Below are 14850 nucleotides of genomic sequence, written 5' to 3' on the forward strand. Positions count from 1 at the left end.
AGGATAATGTAGATTGATTCGGCTCAACTCTTGTGGAGACAAATTCGATATAGGGCAGAGATTTGACATAAAATATAGGGAATTTTATGACCACAAGTAAACGATTGGGTGTCGTTTTGTACCTCGTTTATATCATGTAACTTAGAGCGCTCTAGATTTTAAGAAACTGTTTAAAGTCACATATTCCGATCCTGTTGGTTGTAACTAGTTGATATATTTTTGTTAACTTTATTTATATTTTTCAAATATCAAAACAATAAATGGATCACCTGCCAGCACGTGTAATATGGCCATAGTAAATTTTTGTAAACGATCCTTTTATATATATATTCGAACCACGTATGTGCCTTAATGTCTCCTGTTTCAAAAAAACAGAACTTTCCCCGCCTCAAGTCTAACTTCCATTACAAGTGAAGAGGGTCGTTTAAATGGTTTTGGATTGTAAACGATCTTCAATATGAAATCAGGGTTTTAAAACAGTTTCTTGGTATTTATGTTTGTTTTATTTTTTTCAGCAGAAGTCACGAGTGTTTTTGTGAGCGACTAAATATATTGCTTTTTGTTAAATTCTATTATGTTTTTAGTCACAACTTTGGTCCATTTGAATCCTTGTCTACAGCTTTTTTGATGAATGAAAATACATAAGAGACATATGTTGTTGACAATAATGCTGAGTCATAATTTACCTGATTTATCTATAAAAACTACATTCGCTAAGATGTTAAGAATATTATTTTTGTGTTTTTTGTTCTTCTAGGTGCTGGTATAAATCTATATAATAAGTTTTTTTAATGCCTTCATTTCATTCGACGAACTCCTTCGTGTTTCTCCAAACGGTATTCAAGACTATATTTCGTTCAACAAATAAAAACGTTGACATTAGCGAAATATTAAACGATTCCAGTGAGAATGAAGTCACAGTTTAAATAGAAAGAAAAATACATTTTGCTCAATTTATAAAAAGCAGAGAATGTTGTAAATCCTAAGACTCCTCTTTTTCATATTTTTGTCCAGGACTGGTTTTTTAAACATCATGGTAGCATCTTGTTTCGGACAATCGAATCGTGACAAGCAAAAGTCAAAGGAGTTTCTGTATGCCTATAAAGAGAAGACCTAATACAAAGCAATATAATAGTATTGAATCGTGTTTTGTGACAAAATGTCTTGTAAATATTACTTGTTGGCGTGGTTATACGCAATTGGTTTGAACCGGTTAAGTTTCCTATATTTAAACATTTTTATTTCGTATGCCTTTTGACACATCAGCGTCCTATAGGACAAGTTAAATAAAAGTTGGGTGACTAAAAGTTTAATTATAATTGTCGAGAATTGATTGCAGTAGTACTGGGCCAGTAATGTACGAACCTTCTGTGTTTGTTACAGCATGAGCTTGTATATATTTTTATTCATGTATCTATTATCCTCGTCATTAGCGCGACTCAGTACGCAACGGCACCTCCCCGCATTTTATTATTTCTGAACATCTTTATTTACGTATCACGTACAACATATTTCACATAAACGGAACCAATTTCCTATCACCTTTATTGTTAGTGGTATAGAGTTTATATTAGCTTATGTTTTATTAATGTGTATCCGAATTTGGCGTTCGCGTCACGTACAAGGTTCGACTCCCCGGTCGACGCGTGTTTTGTCTTATCCTGCGTTATTCTTCTCATTTTGTTCTTATTGTGGTATTACGTAACGTGACACTGTCGACTTTATTAAATGTATCATCGGGGTGGGCAGAGTTTATGAACATTATAATTTTATGAGTCTCTTAGTTAATTAAAATGGACAGTAAAATTTTCCCCTGAAGCAAATATTGTATGAAGATAAAATCTTTTATTACGATCATAATTACATTATGAATAATTTGTGATGTAAATTATATTACAGTTATTCTTCGATAATTTATAAATGCGCTGATCGATTTAGAAGTACATATGTATATATCGTCTTATATTTATACTGTTTTAATATTACTTAAATTTCTGATAGCTGCAATTTTTCTTTACTGTTACTTCACACAGACGCCGACTTTATTGATAACATTTTCCTCCCAATCTCGACATGAAATCATGAAGGCGAAATCTTTTTAGCTAGCGATAATCGTTATGGGCTAAGCAGCTGCCACTTTGGCAAATTATTGGTAAGAAAAAGTTGTCACCCCTGCTAAAGAGGGTAAACGTAGTGTTTGATAGCATGATTTTCCCGGGGCGTAAGAAGAATGTTAAATTACAACAGAAATGAAAGATAATAGGCTTCCCCTTAAAAGTTTTTGAAATAGGGAGAAGTTTGGATCCCATAAGATTTTCGAATCACCCGAGGGATTGACGCCACTCCTGGCTTATTTATTCATAGTCTTTTAGTTATGATTTCCAAATATCTTGTGGACATTAAAGCATTTAAACCTTATATTTCTAAATATTTATTTAAAAAAAACACTTTGAAGTGTTTTATAATAAAAAATTACATTTATATAGATTTGTTTAAAAGGCATTTTATCATATTAATCAGTTCGGAAGTTGTCAAACATGAACAATTATAGTTGTAAACTATTTACTCCACCTAATACGTGTTCTTAAACAAAGCCTTAAGTAATGTTAATTTCTGTTTCAGCTTCACGTAACACGTAAAGTGACGACAGAATACGAAAAAACAGAGGTTAAAAGAAACAAATACGATGGGTTCAAATTGAACTTTTATTTGAAACTAATACGAACGCATAGTAGAATTTACGATAAATATTTATATAATATTAAATGGTATATAACAGAACATTGACAATTTAAGCGATAACTAAGGTCACCAACATTTTATAAAGCCGTAGTGATTGCATTCCATTATGTACAAACAGGTTGACCGATTTTGAAGACGATAAAATATTAAAGCTATTTAGAACATGGCATGACAACAGTCTTATTACTAAATATTTAATTTTTTTTATATGAATAAAAACAATATTCACCCCATCCACATCGTTACAATAAAAGTAATCTAACAACTAAATGCTTTTTTAATACTATTTTTAGTTATTTTTTATTAACATTCGACATTGCGTTAACGTAGCTGTCACATTAAAATGCTATTTATTCTGTATTATGTTAATGAGGTTGGTATGTATGTAACGGTGATCGCAAGAGTTGTCACTAAAACATATCCAAATCAATATTTATTTTGAGTGTTGCTCAAAAGGCAGTACCGTCAGCGTCGAGGGAAGACAAAGGAAGACACTTGATCTCACTTTTATACAAATTTCATAAAAAGCTATAACAGTTGCCATAAAATATGAATAATTATATCGAAACGCTGAATATATAAAAGTACAAAAGATGAGCGGGATTAGATATTGAGAGGATCGTTGCTTAAGACGCCTGTATTGAGTATATACAAGTGTTACATTTATAATACCATCCGATAAACTCACTAAGTACGTCATTAAAAATATATTTCGGAGCAGAACTAGAAGCTTCGTAAGGTTTAGAAAAATACAGCGGTAACCTCGTTGGATTAGTGCCAAAAGCTTTTGTATATATATGAGTATATCTAGAGTACAAAAGCAGTCTCCAGATTAAATTCGGTAATGTAGCTTAATGATAGAGATTATTCAGAGTTTACACACTACGTTTAAGTACGACTTTGTACCTTATGATATAGTTTTAATTTTTATTTGTTAAAAATCACTAATTTCGGGGTCCGTATCCGCGTACTTGCACGTGAAGGGGTTTCTTAGCCACGAGCAGAATGATCTGTCACTGTGTTGTTTGTATTTTGCTGTGGTGTGTTTTTTTGCGTGAGCTCGTGCTACAGCCGCCCGTCTCGTTGGGTATGAGTCTAAGGAAGATGCGTCAGAATCTCTCGGGACCGAGTCATAACCTGACTCTGCCCTTCTCGATGTAGCAGCGGGGCTGTGTTTCCCTGTTCTCGGTGTTGATTCATGACCACTGTCGTAACCGTCAGGCTTACAACCAGCTACCACTCTTGCGACGTTTTTGTCACCTTTTTCACATTTTTCTAAACGTGGTTCCACAGTAACTATGGGTGGCGCTACTTCAAGATGTAAATTGGATTTAAGTTCTCGAAATGTGCTTGAAGGGCCACCGATTACTGGTAATCGGTTCTCTTCTCGTAAGTTTGGGTCGGATGCTCCATCCGGATGTCTTAAAGATGCTATTCGAGCATCGGTGATGTCATTTGGTCTGTATCTTTCGAATGGGCCATAGGGATCGTTGTGGGCGGCACCTAAATCATGATATGCATCGCATTGCTCCACAGCACTACCCGGCCTTGACATAGACCGTTTGCAACTATCACATATTTTATCACTTGGCCGATATGCTGGTTCACTGTAAACAGAACCGTCACCATGATATTCTTCAGTATCTCTAACATTACATAATGACAACGATTGAAACTGAGGAGCTATTTTTGAAGGAGGTGTATTATTACTGTCTAAAACTCTTCTTGAGCCGTACAGTTCCGTTAGACCCAAAAGATCTTCCAATCTCGTTCTTGATGAATGGACACTTTCGTGTGGGTTAATTTCGTGTGTATTTTCACTATAACCCTGAGTGTAAAACCCGATTGTTTGTCTTAGATATGCTTCAGTCCTAATCTGCCTTTCTACTTCACTATACATTGAAAGTGTATCAGTGAATGTGGAAGCGACAGTTAAATTTTCTTGGCTTAATATTCTAAGAGGATGGTCATCACCTTCCTCGTGCTCATAATCAGCTAAATGATTGTCCGTATATCCCATACAATAAGCAATGTCTTCTTCAGTCACTTGAAGGCAACAATCTTGCATAGGAACTGGTTCAAGAGGTTCTTCTACCTCGATTATTTCTAGAATATCCTCGTCTTCTTCATCTGGACCTTTACTCATTCCGTGTGGATCAATGTCTCGGCTATGATTTGATATCATTTCATCATCCATCCTCATCCTTTCTTTATATTTATTATTTAGGCTTTCCATAGACACTTCTCTACTATTTAGGCTACTAGGTTGAATTAAAGGCAATGCAGGAGGTATTTCTGCCAACTCTTCACTATCATCGTCGTCGTCAGGTTCATTTTTTGTTGAAGATCTAGCACTACTAATCTTTCGTACGGGCCCTTGTTCTGGAGGACCTATGTTTTCTTCTTCTATTGCGTTGCCTTTAGATCCAGCTTTTAATCCAGTTCTGATTGTTGATTCCTCAACATGTATCCGTCTCGTTGCATCTTTTATTTCCATTCGATGTATTGTATCATTATCGTCCGGTAATCTGACACAATCTTTTTGAGGATGTTGTGGTGTAGCTTTATGACTGGGTGAGTTGTGCCTCGATTTGTGTATTTGGGATGTTTGGTTTTCCACCCATTTTTTTATCATATTCTTTTTGTGATTATCCATATATCCATATCCAATATTTTCATTGCCATAGGAATTAAGGACTCCAACTTGTAGTGGTACTGCATTAGGTTGTATTGGCACAGATTCAAATTGTAACGGGATTTGAGGTTCCTGCATTGGCCCATCAATCCAAGTTTCTCTCTTTTTAACTTGCGTTTCTTTTATAATATGCCGCGCTTCAACTAATTTCGATTTAGATATCCTAGGACCATCTATCCATTGTTCGTCGCTTGTACCTTCACTATGCTTTGAGCCTTGTTTTTTCAAGGGTGCAGCTTTTGGAGTAGATGTGTGCACTGGTGACGATTTTGGTGTGAAGGTTGGTATAGCACTTTTTAGAGGAGATGATTTTGGCGATGCATGTAATTTATGTATAGGACTTTTTTCTTCCACTACTTTAGATAACGAAGATTTGTGTTTATGTTCAGCGGCAGATCCTCTTAAAGCTTTACTAAATGAACATCTGTTGTCACTAGAATTAATGTGTGGTATGTACACCGGGGGATGTTCACCATCGGTTGCATCGTCTAATGAACCCACATATATTACAGTGTCTGCCGACAAATCACTGCTGGAAGGGTCTGGCTCACTACTACTAGGTTTTGAAGCATCTTCACCAGAACTTCCCCCCGAGCCTGCATTATTATTTCCGCTATATTTTACTTTTCGCCGTCTCAATCTATGTATCCTTGATGCCAACTGCAGTGTTGATAAAGTGTCAGAATAATTTTGGACGTTTGGAGACACGTGTACTACCATAGCTGTATGACAAGTTAGGGATCCTAAACATTCTTTTAGGACGTGTGTTAAATTGTGATCTCTGTACGGTAAATGTCGTTGGCCATTAAATATAGCAAGAAGTATATTGCCTAAACCGGATAGTGGTATTCCTCCATTAGTTTTCCCACGTTCCGAGTTTCCTAAGTCTATCAAGTGCAAACGGCTGCGGCCTCCGGCAACTGTAAACAAAGAGATGAAATGTTATTTTAAATCAGTCTCTGGAGACGAGAATTCCAGACATTTGCTTCTACAAGAATAATCAAAAATTCGATTTCATTTGAGCTCTGCTAACACTAGTACAAAACAAATTGCTAGATTGAAACTCCGCTGTGTAAAGTCATACAACTTTTTAAAATTAAACACGTTCGAGTACTTTTATCTGAAGTTTATTACGATTTGTTCAAACCTTCTATTGTATATCGGTACAATGTAATAAATGTCAACTAGGAATGTGTGCATTGTGATCTTTTACTGATATTTTCAATTTTGTATATAATGACTACAAAGACAACATATTGCAGCTGCTTGAAAATGCTTCCTCCCAAAAAAAAGTTTCTTTTTAATTTAGAATAGGATTTGGTGTAATATTTTTTTGGTACAAATGTATGTAAAAATGGTAGTTGTAAAGATGAATATAATAAGGAATATTTTTCATAAAAAATCTAAGACTTAGCTTCGATAACATTGATAGTTAAATAAAAACAGAAAAAGAGGGATACATTTGCCATAGTCGTCTGCTTATCAAGGATTATGATGATACAATTGTAACTCACCAGCGCCTTTGCCGCCCACACTATACTGGTAGACATGTAAAGTATATAACAGATGGCTATCCCTCCCCTCTTCCCTGACCCGTGCTCCGAGCGCTGCATCCAAATAAAAGGCAGCACGCTCCGCGCTGTGAACTCGGAGTTCCGATTGGTTCTGCAACTGGGTTCCAAACAAGGGATCGTCGCGCAGATAGACTCCAGGTGATTGCTCCGTGTCTATTGGGATCATAGAAATAAATTAAGAAAAGGTAACACGCATTGAGATAACTACATACTATTAATGAACTCTTGCCTCATTAATGAAATATTTTGGTGTCTAAAACTTTAAGTTAAGTTTAATGTCTACATTGTTAGGAATGTATAATAAATTGTTAAGTATCTAGGAAAGAAATAACGATAGCAATAAATTTGCTCACCGTTGTGATATGGAGCCAATAAGTCACGTATTTGATTGGTGTTGGTACAGAGTTCAACAGCGGATACTCTGACTGAGAAGCGTGTGCCACACTTGTGTTTCTGTTCCGCTATACCTCGGAAGAGCCACGAGATCGCGCATGGTATGGCTCCCAAAGTTGAAGATGAATCCGGCCGTCCCAACATTGTATACGACTTGCCTGCCACAGAAAATTTTAGTTGAATAATTTTCATTATAATCTTTTAAAATTTAATAGTTTCATTGATTTTTATTAAACACTGCATTAGTGAATTCGTTTTTACTAATTTTTATTTAATGTAGTCCTTAATAGTGAACGTATACCCTAAAATACAAACCGAACGTTTAAAAAGAAACCAAATAATTCATTACAAGTATTTTTATAAAAATATTTTTTATTTAGAACCAAAACTGGTAGCAGCAATTAGATTACTGAAGGCAAAAGGTATACCAAAATAATGTAGTCGAGCGTGAATCAAATTATACGAACCTATACTAAAATGACTTTTAAAATAAACGAGTGTTATCAAAAACATACATATTTTAATTTGTTTGAATATAAATACGAACAAATAATTTATTAATTTTGCATCACAAGACAAAGATTTGTTTTTACTTATATGGAAAAATTCAACGGAAAAAGTCAAACTTTAGAGCACGCTTGTTTTAAGAAAATATTAGATACAATAAGAAAGTTCCTAATAAACAGGCACATGTTATATATGCTAATCATTCGAGTCAAGTAATTCAATTAGAAATCCACGAAATCTTGTACGATTCAAAGCCACAAATTAAATTACGTCTCAAAACCGCGATATTTATTCAACATTACCTTCCAAATTAAAACGAGGCTCTAATTATTCAGCCGGTACCCGAAAATCCCCGAAATAAGCGGGATGATGAAGTAAGCCAGGTTTCCGCGGGATTCCCCGTTCCCTCAAAGTACCGTTGCCGAGGCTTTCATTCAATTTTCGTTTAAAACCTTAATCCTTGCCGCTGAGTAAGACGTCGGGTGGAGTCGTTCATAATATTTATTAAGAACACCGCTTAAGAGTGCTTCAGATGCACTAATTTAGCTTTCGGTAATGGAACTTTGTTTGTGATAATTCGTTAACACTGAATTCAATCATGAGATCTAAGTCTTTCGCGAGTATTTATTGAAATTAAAACCAATATTTATTGGATATAAAACGCGTTTATAGTTATTTTTAACAACATACTCCCGACGTTTCGGCTACTTTGCAGCAACCGTGATCGACTGATCACGGGCAGACGAGATGTGAATTGAATTCAATCACTTTTTATATTTCAGCAGAGTTGAATCGCGGTAAAGATAAGTTTATTAAACCATAAACTATACACAACTTAATATTATATTTAATTTCATTCGTAACCCAAACTGTTTAACAAAGCGCAACGTCAAAACTTGTATGACAAAAAAAGAACCAAAATTCTCATCTAACTTGTTTTAGCTCATTTGTATATAGATTGCGTATTGAAATGAGTTTGGATAAGGATACATTGGCGGAATAAACAGTGGTAATAAAGTTAAAAGTTAAACTGAGAAAGTTATCTCGTCTTGGACGAAAGTTTCAATTATACGTTCACGCCTTACCATTCCAATGCAAATTCTCTATGAGCATCGCACTTGTCTAATAAATAGTGCAACGTTAAGCCCCTGAATATTTAAACATCAAGATCCGAGAATCCAGGGAATGCTTTAAACTTTCTTTGCGATCTGCTTTAATTTTAATAAGTTTAAAGAACGTTACGATAGGATTCTTTTAAAGTTCTCTGTAAAAAAGATTACATATATATTTTTTTATTATGATATAAAAAAATTGGTTCCGTAAAATGTGCATGAAATGTGAAAACGTTATTGACGCGAAACCCAGTTCTTGTTGAATAGAATGTTAACTGAGAGCTGAAGAATGGGTTGGCTATGAAAAGAATAAAGAAGCGCATTGTTAGTATAAATTACAGCGTAATGTATGTTTGTACGGTTAAAAAAAATACATAATTTATGTATAGGTATAAATTTCGGTAAGTATAAAGTGCTTATAAGTATATTGTAAAGAATAAAAGTGAAAGGCTGAAACTTAGACCGATATTTTAAAGGTCAAAAAAAAAGTTTTAAAAACTCTTTAAAAAAGCATGTACCACCAATAATGATCTGAATTATATAATAATATTATTTGTATTACTTATTACTTACTCTCAGTCTTTAGATTCGGTAATTTTTTTTTTGTAAAATCGTGCAAGGAAAGTAGTTTCAAATCAATTGTAATAGACCTACAGTCTAGTATTGAAACTTTTATACGTATTGTGAATAGTCACCTAGTCCTGCATGTCCGAAGCAGAAGAGACAGCCGTCGGTTCCATTTATAACGGCGTGTATAACATCAGTTAGCGCGCTCGAACATATTTCCGTCTGAAAACAAAAATATCATTATAATTACCTTTACAATGACATTAATTTTATGTTTAACCAATAGTCATTGTTTTAGAATAAAAACAAAGCCTGTATCTAAGCTGAAGATTTAAATATTTATCATTTTAAAATAGAAATCTAGGCTATACGAATCCGTTTAACGGGTGAAATTATGTTCCAATAAAACCAGTAACTACCGTTGTTTTCATATGAAATAGCTAGATAAATATGTGATCGTCAAAACTTAAACGATAAAACCTTAATGATAATGATAGGGATAATTAGACCGATAAAACTGTAAGTGATTAAGGATGTTGTAAAATTATAGTCAATTGATAATGAAAATGTTGAATGTGAAGCGTAAATAAGGCTTCTAATATACTATTTTATATCTACATCTAATATAGACAAGATAAGCTCAATTTCCTGTACGTTGCATACGGCTTTGAATAATTTACGCAAATCTCGTACTTAGTTGGAGGGCCAAAAGCGATCTAATACTGTGTTTTCTTTACGTTAAGGTTGCCAGATAATTAAATGGGCTTAAGGTAAAGCGCACGGATTACATCGAGGGTTGCCATTTTATTATAAATTAAAGTTTTTTTTTATGGGATACACATTTGATATAATTTTAACAAGTGGTAACCTTAAAGCTAAAACTGTAATTATAATCAAAAAATGTGTGCTATTTTATTTGACAAAAGTTCAAAACGTTTATGTAATGGAGGGTTGTTATTAAAAATAAACATTATTACTGGAAACTTTCATAGAATATCAAGTTGTATAATAAAATTAAAAGCCAATTCTTACGAACCTTATTTTATACATTATAATTTATATAAATTTTGGGTTTAAAAGTAATAAGAAAATATTAACAATTAATAATGTATGAAATAATTGTTTTAAAATAATGTTACCCTACTTCAGATTTGTTTATTGGGTACGGCAATATTGAGATTGTTTTGAATGAAAATTTTAATGAGCGACCCTCGGTCCCCACCGAAAACATTTAGAATTAATACCGAGGGTAGTTTATCAAATTATCGTAACAATTAGTATTATAAAGACTCGAACCCTTCATGAGTGTTATCAATTGTTCCTTATCAAATACCTTTGTTGTTAGCTGAATTTAGGTCAATTGAGGGCTTTAATATTTGAAATATTTTATGGTTTAAAACAATTCATGATTAAAATTTTAATATTTTGACAAAAAATCTTGAAAAATTATTAAATGATATTTATTTTTTGGCTAGTGTTTTTTTATGAAATTTCAACATGTATGTGGCTCGTTTGATGTTAGAATTCAGTGAAAATTTCATTACAATCACAGACAGGCCGGTAAGCCGCTGAGCCAGAGTTATATCCGGTAAACGTACTCCTAGCTTGTGCCTGTACGATATTGTTGTTGTAGCTCGACGGGGTTTTTATTAACTTTTAAATATTTCTATATTATGAGATTAATTTTTAGAAAACATTAGGAGAAATTTAGACTATCAAATACGGAAAAGTTTTCCAAGTTTAGAATATGAAGAAGGAACTACCACATCATCTAATATAGTTTAAATGTATTATTTGTTCCTTTTTGCATAGATATAATTTCATTATGATTATGGGCAACTTGAATTGCTATAAAAATATATAAAATGGTCTGCGTAGGACTAAGACAGTTCCGTCGAAACAAAACTCGAAGTGTATAGGCGATGCGCAGTGCGGCGGATATCTAAGTCTCTCATAAATATAGAGTATAGGGAAGGGCAAATATGCGGAGTGAACAACAGACCGAATTTGAATTAAGTTGCGTGTAATTACAGCGGCAACAAATTAAGCCCCAGTAAGTGGCTAATGCACCACCAACGCGTCGGATATAGGGATTACATGATATTAATGGCGACGCTGTGTCGCTGTTGTGATTTAATGCGTCGTTCGTGGCATCCATGTGGAAGTAACATCTTTTTTCCGCTCAAATTTTAGACACTTCGACCAAGTAATCTGTGTGGTCATTAATTAATTTCTAGAATTAATATGAAGACTGCTTTATTCTCAATATTGGATGTGGCTTTTAAGGATATATTTTTTATGGATCACCTTTTAGGATAATATATTGTATTATATTTTGTTAATATTTACTACGGATTTTTATTTGCAATTCTTCTTAATGAAGAGCTTCTTTATTATCCTGGTCGTAAAATTAAAATATCATAACAAAAATTCGGAGTTAAACTGAAATTAAAGTGAATAAGCGAAATATCTTGTTCGATAAACTATGATTTAATACAGCTTGCTTTGAATATATCTTGCAAAATACGATAATCTTCTCACATGCAATCCAAATTCTCCAGAAAGATAAAACTTTCGTCGAACTTCCTCAGATATTTTACCCTTTCAATGCTCTCGAAAAATGTGAATTTTACTGCATAGTTGGTGATACTTGAACGTTCCATGGCCTTTTAACAATTTAAACATGAAATTCGGTAAGAAATTTTTGCTTGAATTTCGGATGGAACGAACATCGCGACAACGGGCTGCCAGCCATCCAACTTTGAAATTTGTTGAGATTGTGGGCTTTTGAAAATATTTTCATACACGCGTGTGTGATATTCAACATTATACGTGATAATATGTATTGTTTTGTTTCATGAAAATTTATAACAGTACATGAATAATAAAGACATTACAAAATTTAAATATAGATTATAAATTTTAAGTTCTAATAAATTATGAAATTAATATTCTCCGTATAACGTTTAAAGTACATATTTAGAAGTTTTTTTATTTCGATAATTAAATCTAGACTTGCTTCTTTGTAATATAATGAAAATCTAACACTCTGTGAAAAACAATTGTCATTCATATGACGATTAGTAATAATTTTTACCAAAGCTCGCTTTCTACCAAATGTATACCAAGGTATACATTTTATTTTATTAAATTAATTTAGTGGATTAGCTAGATAAAGCTATTTGGTCATAATGAAAGGACACGTTCTAGCGACATTCATTTCATCAAATTATATCTTACCTGGGGGTCGTCTTGTGAGAAAATAGCGTCGAAAGCAAACATTTTTGGAGCTGCGACACCAACTTTCCTGTCTTCAGGAGCGGCTGCTGCAGTGGCTGTCTCACAGAGTGTAACTTGTCTCTTACGTTTATCAAGAGAAAAGGTCTGGGTACCGCTTGTGAAGGGTCCCTCTCCTGACGCGCCCACTCGTAGCATAACTTTAACCTAGAACAAAAAGTTATCATTATTTAAAGTATTCTACGTTTTTTTTACTGATTCCATAATACTGGATTTTGTAAGATTTTTTTCTGAATGAGTCTTGTTTAATTTTATGCAACACTAAGATCGGTACAATCGTTCAAAGAAAACTGTATTTTTCGGATTCACTTTGTGGTGTTATTATTCTACATTGTATAGAGACAAGATGAAAGTGTCTCAAGTCGTCTTCTCGCGTCCATTGCTACTGCAAAGTATGCCAAATGTCTGGTAAAATAGTAAAATTATGAAAAATTCCGAAATATAGCTTTATTTGAATGAGTACTCGCGAAAATCTCAAAAAAATAATTATAATATTTTTTTTATATAACAACGTATGGTTAAATAATGAAATAATCGATATTGTATTATGGTTTGAGAGAACTAATGTGCCGTGCTTATGCACGTATTAAGTATATTTCTTGATACAAAATAATTGTCATTCATAGTTTTTTTTCATTTAGCGAGCAACAATTTTAATGAACGGGTATTTTAATATTTTTAATAAAAAATTCTAAGCTGTTAGAGAAGTTAATTTCGGAATAAATTTGATGATATAAGCTTGCTTTTCGGTTACTAAAACAGTGAAACCACCAGTTAAAAATGTGTCTATAACAAATGTTTATGCTATACAAACGTTGTAGCCTTATTCTAATTAAATCTTTACTAAAAGTGTATTCATATACTTTCGTTAAAATTTTCAATATCGATTTTATAATATTGATTAATTTATATACTGTAATCAATTATTGTGTGCTTAATGTTACAGTGGACGTCACTACTTGTGATTACATATCATGTGTTTGGGATCGTAAAATTTAATTGTTACTACAATAACTATTCAATTAATATTTAATGCAACCATCAATGTCTGTCATCCATTAATAATTACATTACACTGTTCGCTGTTGAACACATTACGACGGCCTGTTATAACACGTGATTGTCAAAGTTATATCGTTTTGTGATATTCTTTAGTTTATTTAAAGCCGTTACATAGTCCGTGCACACGAAGACGTTAAGGAAACCATTTAGAGATGTATCACAATAGAGCTTAGTCTATTGTTAGTTTGTGAGGATACACTTCAAAGCATGTTTGTAATGCTTCGTTAGCCACAGTTTCAAGATTTGAGTGATCCGGTGCTTAGGAGATTCTGAGATAAGACAACACTTATTAACACTCAGAACTTTGATATATCTTTGAAATAATCGAAACAGCAAAGTATTTAACAAAGTATTTAAGTTCGTTTCCTTGGTGATTTATCCAGTGTATTACCACACGAGTGAAGTAACGTTCATGTATAGTGATATACAATTAGGAGTATAATACTGAATACGTGAGTCACAAATCACTTTGTAATTAGTAAGGAATTAATTACGTCACCTTGTCTTCTTGAATTAGGGGATAGAGTGGAGCCTTAACATAATATACTTATACGATTGCGTTAATAAGATTAACTGAAAGACTTTGGTTTCGTATGTTACCTTTTACGGTTAAAGTCGGCTAGGGAGTCAGATAAATTAGTCATAATCTCAAAGATACATAAAGAATGAACCTCATTCTCATCTAAAACTTCCATCGAGAAATTTCAAAGCAAAAATGACTTTAAAGAAGCTTAAGCGCGCAAAGAAATGTAAAAATGATTAACCAGAATTCTAATCAGCTAATAGGAACAATTCGTCTGTTAATGCGCGCTGAACGTGTCTGGCTTGCTTGATCTCGCTCATTGCATTACGTGATTATTCGTCACGCTAATTTGAGGATGCTAGGACGCCATAGACTTAA

General features: G+C 33.4%; 1 protein-coding gene across 3 annotated transcripts in view; it reads right to left on the reverse strand.

Annotated features, from left to right (window-relative positions):
- Positions 1-2686: 2686 nt before the first annotated feature.
- LOC116768334 (kinesin-like protein CG14535) overlaps positions 2687-14850 on the reverse strand; it is a 174812-nt gene continuing 162648 nt past the window's right edge. For all 3 annotated transcript variants that reach the window (XM_061526445.1, XM_061526448.1, XM_032659023.2), the window contains 5 exons: positions 12831-13034; positions 9719-9812; positions 7365-7562; positions 6952-7164; positions 2687-6357 (listed from right to left, as the gene is read on the reverse strand). In XM_061526445.1, coding sequence (XP_061382429.1) covers positions 3677-6357; positions 6952-7164; positions 7365-7562; positions 9719-9812; positions 12831-13034 — 3390 coding nt within the window. In that variant the 3' untranslated portion in view covers positions 2687-3676. The remainder of the gene's footprint in view (positions 6358-6951; positions 7165-7364; positions 7563-9718; positions 9813-12830; positions 13035-14850) is intronic.

This window comes from Danaus plexippus, chromosome 4 (genome assembly GCF_018135715.1).
Source record: "Danaus plexippus chromosome 4, MEX_DaPlex, whole genome shotgun sequence".
NCBI classification, from domain to species: Eukaryota; Metazoa; Arthropoda; class Insecta; order Lepidoptera; family Nymphalidae; genus Danaus; species Danaus plexippus.